The following is a 21296-nucleotide window of genomic DNA, read 5'->3' as shown; positions in this document are numbered from 1 at the left end:
CTTTATGAGAGAAAAAGTGAACAGACGGATGGACAGCAGCCAATAATAACATAGATTAAACTCTCTAAAACTTGCATAGCACATGATGAGTAAGCTTTACGTAATGCAGTTAGCTCCCAAATATTCGAATACAAATTTGAAGAAATGAAAATCGTTCTACTTCAAGTCAGCTCTGCTTATGAGTTTCGCTAGACAATAGTTCGACCAGACAGTAGAATATATCAGCTGATAAAGTTGAAAGTCATTCATTACCATTAGTGCTCAATTAATATATATTTATATCATATATAATTGATAATATAAATTGACTGTTAATATATTTGCTTAATTATAATTATAGTAATCGCAGCGATAGATAATTGCCTCCATACCTTAAGTACTCGAGTCTTTATTATCCAAGATATGAGAGCAAAATGCTTCCTGTCTCTCTATTGCACGACCATTTATACACCACAACTCGAGCACCTGCAAGCCACTTCATTTGCCGTGAACATCACAATACCGACGACGCACAAAAGAATGGTTGAGCTTTGATAAAAGATAATTGATTAAAACTTGAGATTTTTTTAAATTGTTCTCACGCGTATTCAAGAAAAAAGTTTCTATAACTCAAGTTCTAATTGTTATTGGAGGCGCGAGGCTGAAGATTTGGTTACCGAACAACAACTGTAAATGGTGGAGGGAGAGTTGCTAAGACCCGAGAGGGCAATCGAGCTAAGAATGATCTACGTTGATAACGCAGACCTGCCGTTACAGATCTGTAAAAGTCTTTTTCATGAAGGCTTATGTACCCCGCCCACAATTCCCATATCAGACAGCGTATAACGATGAGTTCAGGAAAGGTGAACTGGTACAACAAACAGCTTTGAATACAAAAAAAAACAAATTAGATTCGCCTAGACAGCGCAGCAAATAAAATAAAGAAATTTATATCAAACATATTACGGCTGCCTTTTTGTCATACCTGCTGCCGGTTATTCTGTAACATACCATAAAGGAGCTGATAGAGATTTGCCATTTTTTAAAATTGATCCAGTAGAGCTCAGCATTATATACAACAGGGTGCAAATGAGTTGAAGATATATTGCTACCTCGTTAGTGTTCAAAAGGGAGATAGACAACATTGAACATGCCATTTTTATACCAATCTCTGCGAATGGCTGTAATTACCTGTGACTTTTCACTCATTTCGACAGGGATGATACTACTATTGCAGACAAAGAATGTTGTCGATCATTTTATTTTAATATTCAGTTCTTGAAAATAATTTTACTTTTATTGAAGAACACGAGTGAACGATTGCTGCTACAGATATATATATATATATCTGTAGCAGCAATCTATGTATATATATATATATATATATATTATACATAATATATATAATATAATATCTATATTACATATATGTAATTCTTTTTTTTTAATTATTTCACTTAATAAAATTTACTTCAATCTTATTTTATTTCTTTCTCATAAAATCTGCCGTGGTTAAAACTATTCCTCATCATTTTAACCATATCATATCATATTTTACGTTGCTTCCTTGTGGTTTATGTCCAATTTTGTGTCAGCAGTCGCATTCAATGTCACTCCTTAGAAAACTATCAAAGGGAATGTCAAATTAAAAATAGTGAATTTGTTAATTTCATTAGCATCGCACCCGGACTGAACACTTCTAGATATACTGGGACTGACCTCAAACAAAAACAAACTGTATTAACACTGGCCTGGAAAACCTAAATACTGTAAATTGCAGTTGATTAATAATTATATAGTACTGCATGCAACACTTGAGCAATGTGAGAATTTTAAAATAAGCACTTTTCATAGCCTTTTTTCTTTAAATATTGAACTCAAGCGCTGAACCATAGGCTCTAGCGCTCTCTCAAGCGCTGAACCGTAGGCTATTTGATAAACTAAACATATACTTATTAAAAGCAGTTGCACTAAAAAACTCACACATTTTAAGTCCTTCAAGATAAACTTTTTATTATCGTCACCTTGAAGCGAGTCACCTATGAATCAGCTAACAGAAGAATGAGGTTTTCTATGATTCTTTTAGTTGCTGCAAATAGTTTTGGGCATGGCTGATTTTTACAGAATTCCAATTTTTAGAAAATTCCACTTTTTACAGAATTTCAATTTTTAAAGAATTCCAATATTTTGCAGTAAAACAAGATACTTGTTTATACTAATGATAGCTAGAATGAGATGACAAAGAATTACCATCGTTATATTTATAACTATAAAAATATTGCCAGCTGTTCTTCAACACTGCTCGCAATGAAATCGAACATCCTATAAAGAATAGATGTAATGATAAAATACCTTCGTGCCAACGCTACCACTCACCGATTTAAACATCGCGCAAAAACATTTTGAAAAATCTCGAAATGATATGTAAACATTACTCACTAGAATCCTACTGACTGAATAGCTATTCCTTTATACTAGGAGCGTATGTAAACCAACCAATTTTGTTTTGTAAGCTGTAACAATGAACTGTAAAAGTAATGTTTGTAGATATCTTGAAAACGCTAAAAAATGGATTATTTTTTAACAAATCTTTAATAATTTTATAGCAAATTTCAGTTGATGACCTTGCCTGAACTTTGCTGATTAAAAAATGTTAATACTAGCAGAGATGAAAATTCACCATTTGAAAATATGTAGTACATTTACTCTGTTCTGTAATACCATTATTTTTCTGGTAGATGACCACAATGTACAATATTAAACAGTTTCTAATCTAAACTTAAATACAACTATGGGAATTTTCCAAACTGATATTTGCAATTAACTCCAAGTAGTGATGAAGAAAGGGACAAGTAGGGATAAAAGGGACCGACAATAGGGCATTCAGGCCACCTGGGTGTTTGATGCTATAGCGGTGATGTAGAATATCTTGCACCTGATACACAGTGTGGGAAAATACAGCTCGTGTCATAACATACTCTTAGACGTGGTTTGTATGGGCAAGCTTGAGTTAATCAGCTTTATCTTTACTCTGAATTGCATCACGATGTGAATGGAGGTATGGATGAGGGTTAACAAAGGACTAAGAGTAAATATCAATATTGGGAGTTTTCTTGTCTTGTCTAGTTGAATTTTGCTGTTTTTGAGAAATAGAAAAATACCCATGTCGGTGTTTGGTGGAAAACTGGATTGGAATATATATTGTAGTACATATTATAGTATACATGTGTACTACAATAAATATATTATAAATTATATTATGATATCTATTTTAATAGGCCTACATATATTCTAATACATATTATATAAATATATTATATATGTATAATAATATATATCACAACATATATTATAGTTATACTTATAGAATCAAACTATACTTATAATATATCATAATATATATTATGACATTCATATTATAATATTACAATATAATATACATATATTGTATATAGTATACACATTATAATATACATGGTGTATAGTATATATATTTTAATGCAACATATAATATAATTATAAATGATATTATATAATATATCTATATTAATAAAACCTTCATTACCATTGCATGTGTTAGTCTATGTAAACGCTAAGCATTTCCACATTTTTTGACTGATTTTATCAAAAGTCCAACTCATATGCTTCATGTCTTCCACACAGACCATTGTAAATACTTGGTTTAAAACCCCATATCTAGTACCTGAGACCCAGCCTCTTAAACACCTACCTGTGGGCTATCTGATTGATCATGGAAAGAATCCTGGACATCACCAGGCTTAGAGCTAGTACAAAATGTATATATATTATAATACAATGAACATTATATTATAAATAATATAATATATTATGAACATTGTATCATAATACATTTTTAAAATATTGCATTTTAATTTATACAAGCTATTGTTAGTGTGAGTTGTTGTTAGCAATAAGATCTGTGACACAAATACGGATGTGGTAGAACTCTTCAAATGTTATGGGAAAACTAAGATTTTATTTGCACCCATTGAGTCATTTGTAGTGCATAGAAATCGTTGTTTTGCAATGTAAAATAAAGCTCTTATATCTAGTACGGGTGTTTTGGTTGCACAATGCCCAACAAAGCTTTTTAGTTCTTTATATTCAAAACCATTTGATGCCATTTTCTGGTTGTCACGACATATTTGTGGTACTGTATTGATATTTGGTACTAAACACAAGATAACAACCTTTCTGATTAAGCAGTGCAACAAATGATAGAAAAAGTTTTAGTTTTGTTACCAACATCTGTACCAACAGGCCTCACTATTAAGTACTTTCAAAGAACATTCTCCTCAAAAACACTCTTCAGAATACATACCCTACTCAAATCAATCAATCAATCAATCATAGTAATACATACCCTACTCAAATCTATCAATCATCCATAGTAATACATACCCTACTCAAATCAATCAATCAATCATAGTAATACATACCCTACTCAAATCTATCAATCATCCATAGTAATACATAACCTACTCAAATCATTCGATAAATCAATCAACCAATCAATCATAGTAATACATACCCTACTCAAATCAATCAATCAATCAATCATAGTAATACATACCTTACGCAAATCAATCCATCAAAGTCATACATACCCTACTCAAATCAATCAATAAATCAATCAATCATAGTAATACATACTTTACTCGAATCATTCAATCAATTTTGCTTGTTTAAAAAACTGAATTGTAACTGAACAAGCTCTGTAACATATAATTATATTTAAAAGCACTATTATTTTCATAATGAACTATTTTTTTACAAGGGTTGCACAAGTGGTGTGTAAGTGGGCTGGAGATGACAAGCCAGTCCTTCCGATTGTACAAAAACAATATCTATAACGACTTAAGTAGAGCATATTCAGAACATTAACATTTGTATGAGACATTTGAGATAAGTTGGGATGAGTTATGCTAGTAACTCTATGAGTGAGAATAAAGATTGTTATTCATTTGGATACCTCTGTGGTCTAACAAGCGGTACAGTTTTATAAAACTGCAACCTTGGCTTTATCGACCAGCTTTACCTCTTCTATTTGACTTTCCATCCATTCAATTACTGTATTAAACATTGCAGGGCCACAGTAAGTCTGTGGACCAATATTTCTGAGCTATTACAAGCCCAATAGTTTGTTTGTTTGTTTTATTTCATCAAAAAGTATGAAAACAGAAAAAAAAGAAAAAGAAAAGAAATAATGATGAGGCCCAAACTGCGCAGTAGCATTGCTAGTCAAGGCGCTGGGCCACAAGTTAAGAGCAAGCAGCCAGAAACTATTTAGTCACCGCTCAACAGGTACAGCTTGAGGGCACGTCTAAAAGTGGGCATACTCACAACCCTACGCAGTTCATCAGGCAGAGCGTTCCATTGTGCTGACTGCTGGTATGACATTCTGCGATGACCCGAAGCAGATTTAAAGGGAGGTAGCTTTAGATTTAAGGAAGAGCAGCGAGTGGGATATTGATGAATGCGATGTGATTTATGGCTGTAGAATAATTGATGAGACGCGATGAGAGTTCGAAATTTATAGAGTTTATTCACAGTCAGTATTGAAGATTTTTGAAAAAGTGGGCGGGTGTGTTCTAATTTAGGTTTTTTATGTAAAATTCTGAGAGGTGTAAAATTCTAATTGATGCAGCTTTTTAAATTTTTACTGTAACTTCTGTACAAATGTTCTAGAATTTGAAATATTTCATGGTCTGTTTCGTGTCGGCTTGCATAACGGTAACATGAGATTGTGTACCATCCTAACCCGTGTACTTGAGCACTTGTGATCAACTCGACATACAAAAACTTTGGGAATTATTTTCAGCATACAAAGGTTTATCCAAACATTACAGTTTCTTATACAAAAACAGGTAAAATTGAAGCGTAAAAATGATAACATAATACAATAAAATAAACCATAATTACTGTAAGTTAACTAAGTTTCATGACATATTTCTATAACTCCCTCTACCACTCATCTTACTAGTCTGTCCTTCTGTTCACATGTATCTAACATAAACTTAGACTAAGAACCTCTTTTTGTTGATTCTTCATTGTAATCCTTACATCTATGCTAAAAACCCCACACTGTCATATTGTGTGTATGTTTGTCTGCGTAAATGCTATGCGGTTCCATATTTTTTGGCCGATTTCACCCAAGCTTGGCATACATGCTCCAGGCCTTCAGCCAAACCGCCAAAAATATTTTGTTTCAAAACTCAGTCTGGTTCAATAGAATTAGCCTCTTGACTAACCACATAAAGGGTATTCTCTTGACCACCCACATAAGGGCTATTCTCCTGACCAACCACATAAGGGCTATTCTCTTGACCACCCACATAAGGGCTATTCTCTTGACCACCCACATAAGGGCTATCCTCTTGACCAACCACATAAGGGCTATTCTTTTGACCCCCCACATAAGAGCTATTCTCTTGACCACCCACATAAGGGCTATTCTCCTGACCAACCACATAAGGGCTATTCTCTTGACTACCCACATAAGGGCTATTCTCTTGACCACCCACATAAGGGCTATTCTCTTGACTAACCACATAGGGGCTATTCTCTTGACTAACCACATAAGGGCTATTCTCTTGACCACCCGCATAAGGGTTATTCTCATGCCCAACCACATAAGGGCTATTCTCTTGACCAACCACATAAGGGCTATTCTCTTGACCACCCACATACGGGCTATTCTCTTGACCACCCACATAAGGGCTATTCTCTTGACCAACCACATAAGGGCTATTCTCCTGACCACCCACATAAGGGCTATTCTCTTGACCACCCACATAAGGGCTATTCTATTGGCCACCCACATAAGGGCTATTCTCTTGACCACCCACATAAAGGCTATCCAAATAAATATAAAAAAAATGCCGAAGTTACTGCGAGAAATTAAATAAAATGCATTGCTTTTAATGATATAGATATAACTTCAAGGTATTTTTTTATAGCAAGTTAACCAAATTACTAGGTCAGATACAGGTATCCTAACCTAATATTAATACAACTAGTAAGGTACATTGTAAGGTAACACCTAATACAGGGTATCAACGTTCTTGAAACAACGTTCAGTTAGTCATATGGTGATCTTTACATAAGTGAATATGGGAGTGGACTAGCTTCGTATATTGTGCTTTGATTGTAAGATGGCTGTTTCTGCAAGATTTGTAAGTTTGTAATACGATCTGTGTTAAGTTGAAGTATATATGAAAAGATATATTGTAATATATTTGAAACGATATAAAAGAGAGATGAAACAATCCACTTAATGTAAGGCATGTAAAAGAATGAGACGCTAACACATACAAACTGAATAAATATGATAATTTATATGCAATATTACGAATTGCTACAAAAATATATATTAATTCTTTATTATGTGACTAAGTGTTAGAAAATTAACTGCACTTTTAAACGAGTTGTTCTAAGCTTTTATGTACACATATCCAGAACTCATACATAAGATGTTTGTATCTCTTGAAACATTCCGAAATACAAAAAGGGTTGGCTAGCAATGGAGGTACTGCTGACTTTGAATACAAAGGTCTCAGCAGTATCAAAAACACAACTATCGACATATAGTGAAGCTTTTAGCAACAGATTCAAACAGTAAACATGTACATATATACAGATGTAGGTTAAAGCTCCAGATTTTATAGGGCCGTAGCTATTATCATGCACAATGAAATGAATTTGGCGAGGGATGCAGTGTTGGTTAAGAAAAATCTTTCTCAGTAGTGCGAGCAGCGTACTGTTCCATACGAGAACCTTCATATACCTGGAATATCGGATGTTTATGCTCCCCGTCGGCAGGATAAAGCAATGGATTGACTTTCGCTTGAAAGTTTTGAAAGTCCTCCCTAGTACGACAATAAAAGCCGAGAGCGCAACTGCTCTCTAGCTTGGTAAAAGCTACTTTCCGTGGAAAAACGGAGTGGTAAGTCAGAACTGGAAATTCTCGTTTAGAAATGTCAACAGTTTCCTGCATGAAATGTGGGTCGAGGTAGATGGCATTATCACCTTGAAATCCTATCAAATAGAGTGCGTGCCTCGGGGTGCCACCAATGATTCCAAGAAAATTATCCAGAGCAAACAGGGCTAAAAAGAAAAAAACACCTTTTCAGTAGCTAAATACATAATACTAGGAAAATGAGAGTTCCTCGCTAACAATAGCAACCTAGTTGACAAAACTAAAGACAAACGGCTAAACCACAATAATGTAAGGGATAAGAAGGAGCAGCAACGCTGTCAGTAAATGTGCTCATCTATGAACACAATAAGCAAACGAACAGTCAGGCAAGAAACTAGGTGGAGAAAACTCTGCATACCTTTCAAACATGGTATAACTGTTGGACATATACTATCATCGAATCCCAACGCAAGAGGAATGAGAATAACTACAGCCTTCCATTCTGGATTTGAAGATTGTAAAGTTGAGAGGGGAGACTGGTCAGTCGTCACTAAATCATAGTTAAGTACAATGGTTATAACAATGACAGAACTAATTTCTACTAGTAACAACACACTGTCCCAAACGGTTAATAACTCTAGTACAGGACTTTTCGATCACACCCCTAAGGGGCGCGAGCTGCTGTTTATGGGGTTGCAAGAATCAAACGTGAAGCAGAAGAAGGCATATTTATTATCGCAAAAGCTTGCTTATCAAAATCTTTTTTATATCAAAAATAAATATCATAACACCATCAATACTAAAAACGATCTGAGTATATCACTCACCCACAAGGAACCAACTTTTGATCGGATAATTGCAAAGAAAAGACACGAAAAAAGTTTAGGACCATTAGACTTTTCTTAAAATGATCTTCCAAGAACATATCGTTTTCATATATTCCAAATACGGCTGTTTTTCATTACGTTTTGAACCTTTCTCATTGCATTCAAAACAAAGGAGTGCGAGATTGTCATTGCCAGTCATAGGAAGCTCAGTGTTGAGACCATAGACCTATTAACTATACTATTACTATACTGTATAGTTAATAGGTCTATGGTTGAGACCGAGTAAGGCTGTCATATTAGAGATACGGACACATTCAAATAACTATTTCACAGGCATTCTTAATATAACCTAAAAAAATTTGTCAGACTGTAAAATGAATATAAATAAAATAGTAACTGGCACAGCGCTCGCAGGTTATAAATTAACATAGAGTATCTTATGTGCAGCGGTTAACTCGGGCTAAGCCATATTTGTCAAATTTATATATTTATATACATAAATTTATATATATCTTAAATTATATATATATATAACTTAATATAATATTATATAAATTTATATACATAAATATATATATATAAATTTATATATATACTATGGATGTTTTCATGGCTCAGATACAAAAAGAAGAGTTTTAGTGATCACATGACCAGAACTCTTATACCATATCAGTGTAATATTCGGTAAAAAAACCCAAAATATCCGTGATTATATGCTTAGTTTATTCCAATGAACAAAATCACAACCCGAGGTCAGTTTTTAATAACGCAGTTATTGAATGTTGGATGTTAATAAAAACCTGTTAGGAAAGTCAATGACTTCCATTCTCACACCTGATCTAGAAGTGTCAAAAACATAACACCGAGTCAGGCCACTTACCACCGGTTGCCAAATCAATGACATCTTGTTTATAAATAGCACCATCATATCCAACATACACACAAACTTCATTGAGCACCGGGACAAAATCTGACGCTATTTGTGAGGCCTTGGCTAAGAGGCCAGCAACGCATGCTGGTCCATACCAATCGCCTGCAAGAAAAAAACGGGGCACCTGTTCAGACTAGTCATGCATAGAAGAGATTATCATGACAGACATACAGCCCTTGTGATTCGTTAGACTCGGAATGAAGGATTCACTGAGGGAGTGGACATGCACACGGATCTATTCAATCCAGCCTTTTTTCTCTCCGTGCTAATTTCATTATAAAAACTCATGCTGCCAAAGAGCGATTTTATTTTCTCGCTGTTCATAAAACATCTGAAAAATCATGTCAAGCTGTAAAGAATTAATAGAAAACCCAAATTAGTTAATGGTTACCCAAGCTGAGTTTGTGTACAGCTATAGGTACATAGGCTTGATTTAGCTGTTGCCATAGCACCAGATGCATAGAGTGTAGAACAAACCGCTTGGTTTACAGTCATTGTCAAGAGAAAGAGACAATGGGTATAAGAATACATTATTTATGCTCCAATATTTACTTACCATGCAATCTTTACTTACAATGCAATATTTACTTACCATGCAATCTTTACTTACAATGCAATATTTACTTACCATGCAATCTTTACTTACAATGCAATATTTACTTACCATGCAATCTTTACTTACCAAGCAATCTTTACTTACAATACAATATTTACTTACAATACAATATTTACTTACAATACAATATTTACTTATCATGCAATATTTACTTACAATACAATATTTACTTACAATACAATATTTACTTACAATGCAATATTTACTTACCATGCAATATTTACTTACCATGCAATCTTTACTTACAATGCAATATTTACTTACCATGCAATCTTTACTTACAATGCAATATTTACTTACCATACAATCTTTACTTACCATGCAATCTTTACTTACAATACAATATTTACTTACAATACAATATTTACTTACAATACAATATTTACTTACCATGCAATATTTACTTACAATACAATATTTACTTACAATGCAATATTTACTTACCATGCAATCTTTACTTACAATATCAATTTGTTCCAATATTTTTTTCTAGCTCAAACTCGTCGCGTGTCGCGTTAAATATACTTATAAGAAACATTATATTTATGTCATTTATTGAAAACTTTAACTTATTTGAAATTTTTATTTATTCATTAGAAACTTAGATAAGTATTTCAGCTGATTATGTATAGCATTACATATAACATAACATTACACATATAACATAGAAAATGCATTACTCTGTGAAAAACATGCAGTGATTTATAAACTGCATCATTACAGTAAACTGGAGACTGCATCAGACATTGAAACAAATGATCATTTAAATTTATTACTGCACGTCGAAAAATTCGTTCGGATGATCGTAAAGCTAGGTTTGACCGTACGTGTGTACAAAACAGACATCCGATCTACCCTAGGTTTATGTACATCTTACAGCTGACTGTATCCACTGAACTTAGCGTTACCCACACCCACCTGGTTTACGGTCTATAGACTTAGCTATGGCCACCAATCTGTGAAGGGAGAAGGGAGATGTCTGCACTGGCTGGTCACCGAACCAGCGAATAATCTCCTTATGCATAATCCTAGAGAAGTCTGACTACAACAGAAGATAACTCTTCCTTCTCAAGGCAACGTAGGAAAAGATGAACAATTTGAAAAGACCGTTTCGATAAATATTTCAATGAAAACCAACATGAAGGACAAGCAACCTGAACACTGAGCGACATACACATAAGTAAATTGAGTCAGACAGACTACCTACGTATAACTAGTGCAGCAATAAATACTTTTGAGTATTGAACACGATTATCTATAATTGCCAATAACTAATTAGGAACTATCCGACACAAAGTAATCAACAACATAATCATGAGCCACCGACCTGTTCACCGAACATGTTCCAGTCTCTCCCTAGAAAGTGTACAACCATAGCCTGAGCAAGTATCATCTGTGCGGCACGAACCATACACCCCCAACCTGAATCGCTAGTGAGAAGGGAGCCAGATATTCTGTGAAAACCTTCCCGGTATGTTATCCATATGCGACTCGTAAAGTCCTGTTTAAACTCGGAAAGGGTTTGCTGAACAGCAGCTTGACCTCCCTCCTCTTTAGCCAGGCGACAGTCGTAACATTTACTAAAACAGATGACAGTCATAATATTTACTGCAAACAGACGATGAGTCGTAACATTTACTGCAAACAGACGATGAGTCGTAACATTTCCTGCAAACAGACGATGAGTCGGCAGTCTTGACATTTATTGCAAACAGACGTGAGATGACAGTCAAACCATTTACTGCAAATAGACGATGAGTCGACAGTCGTAACATTTACTGCAAACAGATGATGAGGCGACAGTCGAAACATTTGCTGAAAACAGATGATGAGTCGACAGTAGTAAAATTTACTGCAAATAGATGAGGTGACAGTCGTAACACTTACTGAAAACAGATGACGAGTCGACAGTAGTAACATTTACTGCAAACAAACGATGAGGCGACAGTCGCAACATTTACTGCAAACAGATGATGAGACGACAGTTGTAACATTTACTGCAAACAGACGATGAGTTGACAGTCGTAACATTTACTGCAAACAGATGATGAGACGACAGTCATAACATTTACTGCAAGCAGACGATAAGGCGACAGTCATAACATTTACTGCAAACAGACAATGAGGCGACAGTAGTAACATTTACTGCAAACAGACGATGAGTTGACAGTCGTAACATTTACTGCAAACAGATGATGAGACGACAGTCATAACATTTACTGCAAGCAGACGATAAGGCGACAGTCATAACATTTACTGCAAACAGACAATGAGGCGACAGTAGTAACATTTACTGCAAACAGACGATGAGGTGACAGTCGTAACATTTACTGCAAACAGATGATGATTCAGCAGTCTTAATCATTAAGCAGAACAATAAATAACTCATGAACATATCCCAAAGTGCTACTATTTTTACGAAGTAGAAAATCACAAAAATGCCTTCTTTTTCATCCGAACTATTATTGGGAAAAGAGTGGATAACTCGCTATGATGTACTTCACTATCACTATGTTCCCATCGTGTGGACTATGCAGATTTGAAATTGTGGGTACATTGAGTTACATGCGATAAGTAGAACGCTGTGACAGCAATAACAGTCTGTCATTGGTTGGTCTTACACGTGATTTATAATATCGATATTTCAATGGACATTCGCATATTGCGGATAAATACGGGCCCTTTATTAAAACAAAAGTAACTCTATGCCAAAGGTCATAGCAGCACACTCATGTCTAGTTAAATCAAAATAGGAATGAATGAAGTATGGAAAATGTTTGAAATGGAATAGCTTGCGCGGTATTTTAAAGAACATCATTCAAAAGTGCCGTTCCCATCTTTCACAAGCATGACACACTCGATACGAATTTGCGAGTAACAAGCGTATATAAGAATTGTTGTGTAACGCTAGACTTAATGCAGGCCTTACAACAGTTGCTTTGCAAATTACGAAGCACACTTGAGGTATCAAACGTGAGTAAGTATCTTTGTCCTTGACATTTACAGAAGTCCACCTTTGCTACGACAATTGTGTAATGAAAGTTGTATATTTTTTAGTATCAATTTTTAATTATTTTATAAAGAACTCTGTTTTTATTCAGAATGGAACTACATTATTTTATAGTGATGAAGTATATGTTAAAAGTTGATCCACTTTATTTCAATGTCTTTTGAGTTTCATTTTAAAACATACTTTTTTTTGATCAGCTAAACAATCATGATCAAGCGACAAGTGAAATACCGAACATTCTTTATACACAAGAATTCGCTAATATTCAACGCGCGTGACTCCGCTGTGTCAGCAGCAGCACCCACAGATTCGCTCGATATTTACCCAGCGTGCTTCAGCCTAAAGAAAAAATTGATGCTTATACACAGGTAGATCGCTGAGCACTACGCCTCTAAACTGTCTTTTGACACTTAAAAATCTAAAGAACAGAGAAGTCAGTTAATAAGAGATGACTATTACAGCGGGTAATGTTAGTTACGAGAAACACAAAAGTGCATCAAGTTAACTTCTCAGATTCTCTAAGATTGCAAGACTATTGGAAACCTTTCATTCACGAAGTTTCAATGATGCGGTTAATCTACGAGTTTTTCTCATCTGCAAGATGAATACAGAAATGTTGCGTAAGTCAAGCGAGTTTACTTACTCGCAAGTGTTTACCAAATATTCGATGCTTGCGATAGATGAAAATGCCTCTTGCGAATGATGTACAAGGAATAACTACGCAAGGTATTCCATTTTGAACATTTCTCACACTTCATTGCGATTTGAGTAATTCTGAATGATTTCCATGACCTCTGGCATAGAAATCCTTATCTTTTTGAACAAAGTGCCCTTGTTAAACCGCAACATGTATATGTTGAGATTGTATATGGTTGTATGTGTAACACATCATGTCTGCATTGCAGATGACATTTCAGCTACAATGAATAAGTGAATGAGTCAGGGCAAATAGGAAAACGCAATAATACCTGAGTAAAAAAATAGCCTTCTTTTTACTGAAACTGCTCTCAATGTTGAGCCGCCACCTGTACTGCACTTTGTGCATAAAATGAGTAAGTCGAGATTTGACTTTTTCAGAAGTCTTGGGGGGCTCAGGGTCTACGTCCCTTCTCAAATAATTCCTAATTGGCGGTCCTGGAGGCGGTGGCGATACGGGACCATTCAATATTGTGAATCCCCCTAATGTCATCCCTACAAACACAGCCATTGTATTACAAAAGCTGAACACCAATCCTGCTGGCATGAAACATTTCACATGTAGCCCTGCATCTAGAGTGCAAAGGGTCATAATGTAAGCTCTTTTGTCAAAATGCAATGACTTCAAGTCAGCCTAATGTGTTTACCATGCACTAGTCAGACAGTTGAGAGAATACATTATTCTATTTCTTATATTTCAACCATAGACTACAATATATAACATCAATAATGTTTATGGTAATGCAAAAATAAACTTGAACAAAAATTCTATTTTTGTTCTATCGTTTGCGATTGTTTTTGATTTTTGAGGTGATCTGACTGCCAGGATGTTTCAAAATTAAAATCAACACAACCTGATCGCTGCCAAAACGCCCAGAAAAAAATACGTGTGAAATGATGTCACTAGTTGTTATAATTGCTATAGTAGATCTTGGCTATTGCGTTCAAGTTACAGCATAACATAACATAACATACAGCATACAGTTTCAAGGTTACGCGTCTCTATTCTGTTGATCTCTTTGCAACTGTTATAGATGTCATTTTTAAGCTTTCGCTAGATCTGAGCATTTTAACTGCCAACAAGTTTCGTCATTTTTAATCTTGAAACATCCTGGCAGTCAGATCACCTCAAACATCAAAAACAATCGCAAACGATAGAAAAATTCCGACACTTTTTGATCATATACTAAATTCTGTGCAAGTTCCTATTTAAGAGCTGCACATGTGAGAGAATCATTTCACTCCCTACTAACAACCCTGGCAACACAGCGTCATATGCTTAGACAGCGAGATATGCTCCGACCGCAAGATGTGCTCAGACAGAGAGATATGCTAAATAATAACTGTGTACTAAAATATAGAATGTATTTCTAATCAACTGCTGTGACTGCCCACTGATACGAACGTGTCTGTCAGTGCAAACTTATATTTCTGAGTAGCTCTAGGGACTTGTACCAATGTTCATGTGAAATGGCAGAAAAGTTAACCATGATTTCGAGACGGTTAGTTGCAGCCATGATCAATACCAAAGGCCTAGTTTACTCTGGTCGACCCTAATACTGACGAGACTCAAATGTCAACGTTAGCGTAATGAATGTATGGCTGCCATACAACGAAAACAGGAACGGGCGGACAAATTATTGCTCGTGCCGATCCCACTATGAACATTGGTGACAACAAACGACACCTCTAATGGCGGAGGTGAATCATCCTGAGGCACTGTAATGACCTTCAACCTTGTACTGTAGCTGTTTTTATAGATGGTATTGAGATTAGTGATAAAACCACCACATACTGTTCTAAACAACAATATCATTGAAGTGGCATTAAAATGGCATTGTGTGAGAACCAGGCTTATACAGCCTTTATACAGAAACACAACAGGAGATCTCTTGCAATAGGAATGACTCCTTATCCATCCGTTGTTCTTTCAGCATATTCCCGTATTACTGTCTCTATATAAGATCATAGTTAGATCTTATGGTCATAGCAGACACATGGATAAACTTGAAAACTCATTCATGAGCTGATATGAATGTTCCTTAAAAGCTCGTTTTCCCCTAGTTTACGCTGACTTATGAGCCATGCTTACATAGACTACGTATGCTTACCATCGGCATAATATGTCAAATCCTCCCACTCATCTTCGCTGTCCTCTTTGTCTGCTGGATGTCCATCGACTGTTTGCTCACGACGCAAGTCGCTACTAGTCAGGGCTGCACTAGCCGCTTCCATCTGACCCTATGTCCCAAACAATATGCAAACAAACCCACTATACAGAAGCAAAATTACCTTTCAAGCTGTGAAATTGTTATGCAACACATTAACCAGAGCGTATCATTCCTTTTCATCTTTTCTTTGCCAGTACTAAGGACAAGTGGATACGAATGTAACACTAAAGCATGCAAAGAACTACATCAGTTCTTTGCAGTCTAATAGTCTCTTAGGCCCAACGTCTAATATGTTGGGACTAAGCCTAAATGTTTATCTAATATCTAAATATCTAAATGTCCCAATGTCTAACATACTGAACTTAAATATTCTAAAGTCGTTTTCAGCATAAACTTGGCATCTATCTACTTTTTTCTAACAGCAACCATGGTGTGCTACTACAATGAGCCGAAACCAATTTCTCCAGAATAGTTCACCACTGATCTTTTTTCTCAAAGAAGCGAGTATGAGATGTTACAACATGACTAGCTGTGCTGCCATAAACAGTTTCATCTCATTCATGTTCGTTTCATTTCTCTCATGTTCATACATGGGCATTACAGTTGTGTCTGTATACAGCTAAATGTGCATGAGCTACAACTAATTAATGTATGTAGAAGGGTTCACAACCCAACTTCTTGTTCAAAAAAGTGACAGTGACGCGATGTCAGGGAGAGTCCATATTATCATATCCAGAAGGCATCATCGCACATGTTAAGTGACAATACCGCATGCTTATTATTATAGTAAGCCAAAACTAATGTATTTAAAGGTTTGACAACTACGCCTATAACCATGTATGTTTCCTTGAATAGCCATGAGACAGTGACTTAACACGAGACAGCCAAGGTTCATCTTTCAGATAAGATAAGATGTGCATAATGCAAGATGATTGGATGTTACATAAGTTTTCCAGCCACATAAATAACTAGCCAACTCAAAAGCAAGAATATTTAAATTAGAGAATTAAGTAGCCTGCATTAGGCCTATAAAACAGTGCAGTCTGAGCTTATAGCAATGTATGTTAGCTTTCACAATGGCGAATTATAATAAAAGAGTACATCTGAGATCAGAATATCATTATACAGTATAAATTTATATAAGGGCATATAGTTCACATGCTGCTATTTATATTAGCGTAGTTCACATACGCTAGACTTTACGTGTAGCGCCATACAACGCTTCTTATATGCTCTGTTGTAAACTATACATGTACATAGTTCACATATCTATTGTGCATATGAGCTCATGCAATTTTTGTCTTGATTATACTAATGTCAGAAATGTGTTAGTACTTATGTTATTGTACTAATGCTCCAAATTTTTTATTAGTAGTATAATCTCCGAAGTACTGACACACTTTTTTTTGGTAATAGTACATTAATTAGAACAGCCACTCATCATAAAAACTATAAAATAAATCTGAAACAACTCCCAAAGATAGAGTTGTTATAGTTTTCGACTTGAGAGAGGTGCATAGAGGATATACGAACGCCCGGGAATTCAACTAGCAAAAGATAAACTTCAAACTACAGTAAAGTTCTATGTTTGCTAAGCCATCTACTTTTAACAAGATTTGTATCATGTTAATGACTTGGCAACAAAACAAAAACTCAAAACAGTTGCTAATCTTTAGTTGACAAATGTAAATAAAATTAATCCAACGTTGATCAGCCCATACTTATCATCGTGTTTATTTGTAGTCTAAATGAAGCAAATGAAAATTTGAAGTTGATAGATAAATGGAGACATGAAATATTAAGTATTAATAGTAAACACAACATTTGTGAGTGACAGTTGCTCCTGGTATATTTATATTTACTGCAGGTTAAATTTTCATCATGCATTTAATATGACAAAGCTTATAATTTGTAACTAAAGACGCTCTCATAAAAATATGCAAACTCAATAACGTGACAAGAGGAAATATACAAGCTATTGCACTAAAACCCATTCATGAAGAGAATAAAAACTGTTCATCACACTGATAAAGCCATATACATGTAGTTACACCATACCCTGTTCTTTTACTAATAAATACTTATAGTTGAAAACTTGAACTTTATACTCTAAAAGCTTTACATACACATGTATACGTTCACACTAGCTGGAAGTGCCTTCAAAAGGACTCCTCTTCAAAAGAACAGATTTTCGTTATTAATCGACCGAATTACCCAGTTCCACATGGCATCGCCAAAGTTGCTACACTTCACTTGAATAAACGGCGACCGTTGGTTTAACCAACCTAGCAATTATGGGAGCGGTGAAACGGTTGACGACTCTATCTAATCTAATCAAAATTTTTCCCACTACACCCTTCTAGAAAGAAGGAAAGGCGTGGGAACTCTTTTATTACAAAAATTCTTTACTAAAAACCTCTCAGGTCTCGAGTTGTTCTCGGCCAAAAATTAAAAACGCATTTGTCCGGATTGTTGGCACAAACAGACCTGTTTTCTGTCGAGTGTTGTGGTGCTTGATAGTATTTTTAAAATCAGGGACTGTAAAGTTCCTTTCCACTGCTTTTAAATAAAATGCACACCTAATATCTTTTCGCCGTTTAGCTAAACTCTCGATCCCTGTATTTGCTCTTATTTCTGTAAAACTGACTTGCCCCTTTAGTTTAAAAATGAACCTTAATGCGGTGTTCTGTATTTTCTCAAATCTTTTGATATCTTTTTTCATAAACGGGTCCCATACCGTGCAACCGTACTCTAAAAGTGGCCTCACCAAAGAAAAATAAGCAACCTGCCGAGTTTTTGTGTCAGCATGCTTTAAAACTCTCCTTAGCATATGTAATGTTCTATTAGCTTTGCTTATTATTTTTACATAGTGAAATTTCCCATTTCAGGTTATTTTGCAACTCAATACCAAGATATGGATGTGAATCAACATTGTCTAAACGTTGGTCACATAAAAAATAACTTGCTTTTGAATTCGACTCTCCAACTGAAAGAACAGCACATTTAGAAACATTAAAAGTCAATTGCCACTCATTAGAATACTTTTGGAGTACCCTAAGGTCTTGTTGCAATACGCTATACGCGTCTTGTTGACGCGGGAATTAAATAAAAGAGTATCGTCAGCAAACAGTCGGCATTCTGACACCATAAGGTCTGGCAAGTCATTAACGTACAATAAAAAAGAAGGGGTCCCATAACTGACCCTTGGGGCACTCCTGAGTTAATTGGACAAAATGGAGAGTTGGCATCTTCCACGGAAACAAATTGCCTTCGGTTCGATAAAAAATCCTCTATCCAAAAAATAAGATTTTCATTTATACCGTAATAGTTGAGTTTGAGTAAAAGTTTACGATGATTCACAGTATCAAATGCCTTAGAAAAATCTAATATGATTACATCTGTAATAATTCTATTATCCAGATTAGAAGCAAGATCGTTAATTGTATAAACTAGCTGGGAATCACAAGATCTTCCACTTCTAAACCCATGCTGAATATCGTGCAAAATGTTATGTGTTTAAATGATCATGAATTTTAGAAGATACAATATGTTTGAGAAGTTTACAAGTAATGCAAGTCAAAGACACTGGTCTGTAGTTAGTGGGTAATTCTTTACTTCCTTTTTTATAAATAGGTATGACCCTAGCAACTTTCCAGATTGATAGTATTGTGTAACTGTCTAACGAGTATTGAAAAATCTCCGTAAGACATGGAGCTATAATGCGAGAAAACAGTTTTAAGACTTTACTAGACAAATAATCAGGTCCCCCAGTTTTACTTTCCTCTAGATTTCGCAACAGGTCAAATACTCCTTCTCTGGAAATTATCAAGTCAGTTTTATCTTTAGGGATATCCACTGGTTTCATTTCAGGTGATTGGCCATCATCTTTGACAAAGACAGACCCAAAAAAGGAACCCAGAAACATAGCTTTCTCAGCTGGTGTTTGAGCCAACTTATCATCATATTTAAGATCTGGAATGATGTTGCTTGGATTGCTTCTACTCTCTTTTAGGTAGTTGAAAAAAGGTTTACTATTGCCAGTGAGTAGTGGTTTGTATAGTCGTGTATGTAAATATGATCTCTTAGCTTGTTGCACTAACTTTTTATTGGATTTTTTCATACCTTTGTATTTTTTATAGCATAGTATGTATTTTCACGTTTCATTTTTCTGTGAAGCATTTTTTGCTTATTCATATTTTTTTTGATATTTGCAGTCATCCATTTTGGATCATTTTGCTGTGTTTTCAATTTTTTGGTAGGTATACATTTGTTTCTCAGCTCGTTGATACCGTTAATAAACAGGCCGTAAATACTACTTATGCTTTGTTTGTTTTTTATCATAGAAGAAATTTGTTCTTGATACTTGGGAAAAATTGATTCCGCTTCTTCCATATTTGTTTTTAAATACAACCAAATAATATCTGTTTCTGATTTATAAATATCTGGAGTAAAATCAAGTTCCATAGAGATAATACTATGGTCACTATACAGTGGCTCTGATACCTCAACCCTAGATACAAAAAAAAGTGTTTGTAAGGACTAAATCTAAAATGTTTCCTTTAATGTGGGTAGACTGGTGAACATGTTGTTGCAAATTTAACTCTGCTAATTTATATAAGAATGGGTTACAGAGTGAGAAATTGCTATTACTCTTGTAATGATCCCAATCAATTTGGGGAAGGTTAAAGTCTCCGCAAATACAAAGGAACAGATGGAGAGGTCATGCTAGTGTGATCTAGGGTAGAGTTATCCAGTTACGATATAATTGATTAGTCAGGGTGCTACTGAATTTGAAAGTGTCACAAAATAACAATGCTAACAATGGTCAAAACATCCAAAACTTACATAAATGAAACTTGAAAAAGTATTTTAGCTTTAGTAAAAATGGCCAGGTCAATTTTCCTTTGAATGTAAATTGGTGAAATGTACATTACAAATCAAGCCAAATGGCAAACGATTTATTCTCAGTCAGAAACCAAATTAAACTCCTCGTAAGATAGTCACAAAATGATTGGTTTTAATTATATGTTTACAACAATGCAGTGTTTACAATACCCCGAACATAGCAAAACAACAGCTTACCTTCAGCGACTTCTACTCTTTGACGATTGATTTGGTCCGACCTTC

The 21296-nt window shown here is 35.1% G+C and overlaps 1 protein-coding gene across 1 annotated transcript; it reads right to left on the bottom strand.

The window, feature by feature from the left end:
• Nucleotides 1–7209: 7209 nt before the first annotated feature.
• LOC137387375 (cysteine protease ATG4D-like) lies at nucleotides 7210–21286 on the bottom strand. Its single transcript, XM_068073783.1, has 8 exons — nucleotides 21252–21286; nucleotides 16110–16239; nucleotides 14271–14493; nucleotides 11620–11872; nucleotides 11211–11334; nucleotides 9626–9778; nucleotides 8337–8468; nucleotides 7210–8106 (listed from the first exon to the last, which is right to left on the bottom strand). The coding sequence occupies exons 2-8, from the start codon at nucleotides 16231–16233 to the stop codon at nucleotides 7724–7726; spliced, it is 1392 nt and encodes a 463-aa protein (XP_067929884.1). The 5' UTR covers nucleotides 16234–16239; nucleotides 21252–21286; the 3' UTR covers nucleotides 7210–7723.
• Between the last annotated feature and the right edge of the window lie 10 nt (nucleotides 21287–21296).

The sequence above is a fragment of the Watersipora subatra genome, chromosome 2, assembly GCF_963576615.1.
Source record: "Watersipora subatra chromosome 2, tzWatSuba1.1, whole genome shotgun sequence".
Lineage (NCBI taxonomy): Eukaryota > Metazoa > Bryozoa > Gymnolaemata > Cheilostomatida > Watersiporidae > Watersipora > Watersipora subatra.
Note: the sequence above shows the minus strand (reverse complement) of the source record. Positions and strands in the feature narration are given on the sequence as shown.

Bases quoted from the DNA above. Each gene is read 5' to 3' on its own strand.
- LOC137387375 (XM_068073783.1), bottom strand. From the start codon at position 16,233: ATGGAAGCGGCTAGTGCAGCCCTGACTAGTAGCGACTTGCGTCGTGAG. The intron at 11,873-14,270 runs GTATTATTGCGT...CATCTGTTTTAG, and splicing joins AAGGCTATTTTTTTACTCAG to TAAATGTTACGACTGTCGCC. The intron at 8,469-9,625 runs GTAAGTGGCCTG...ACTATGATTTAG, and splicing joins CATTGATTTGGCAACCGGTG to TGACGACTGACCAGTCTCCC.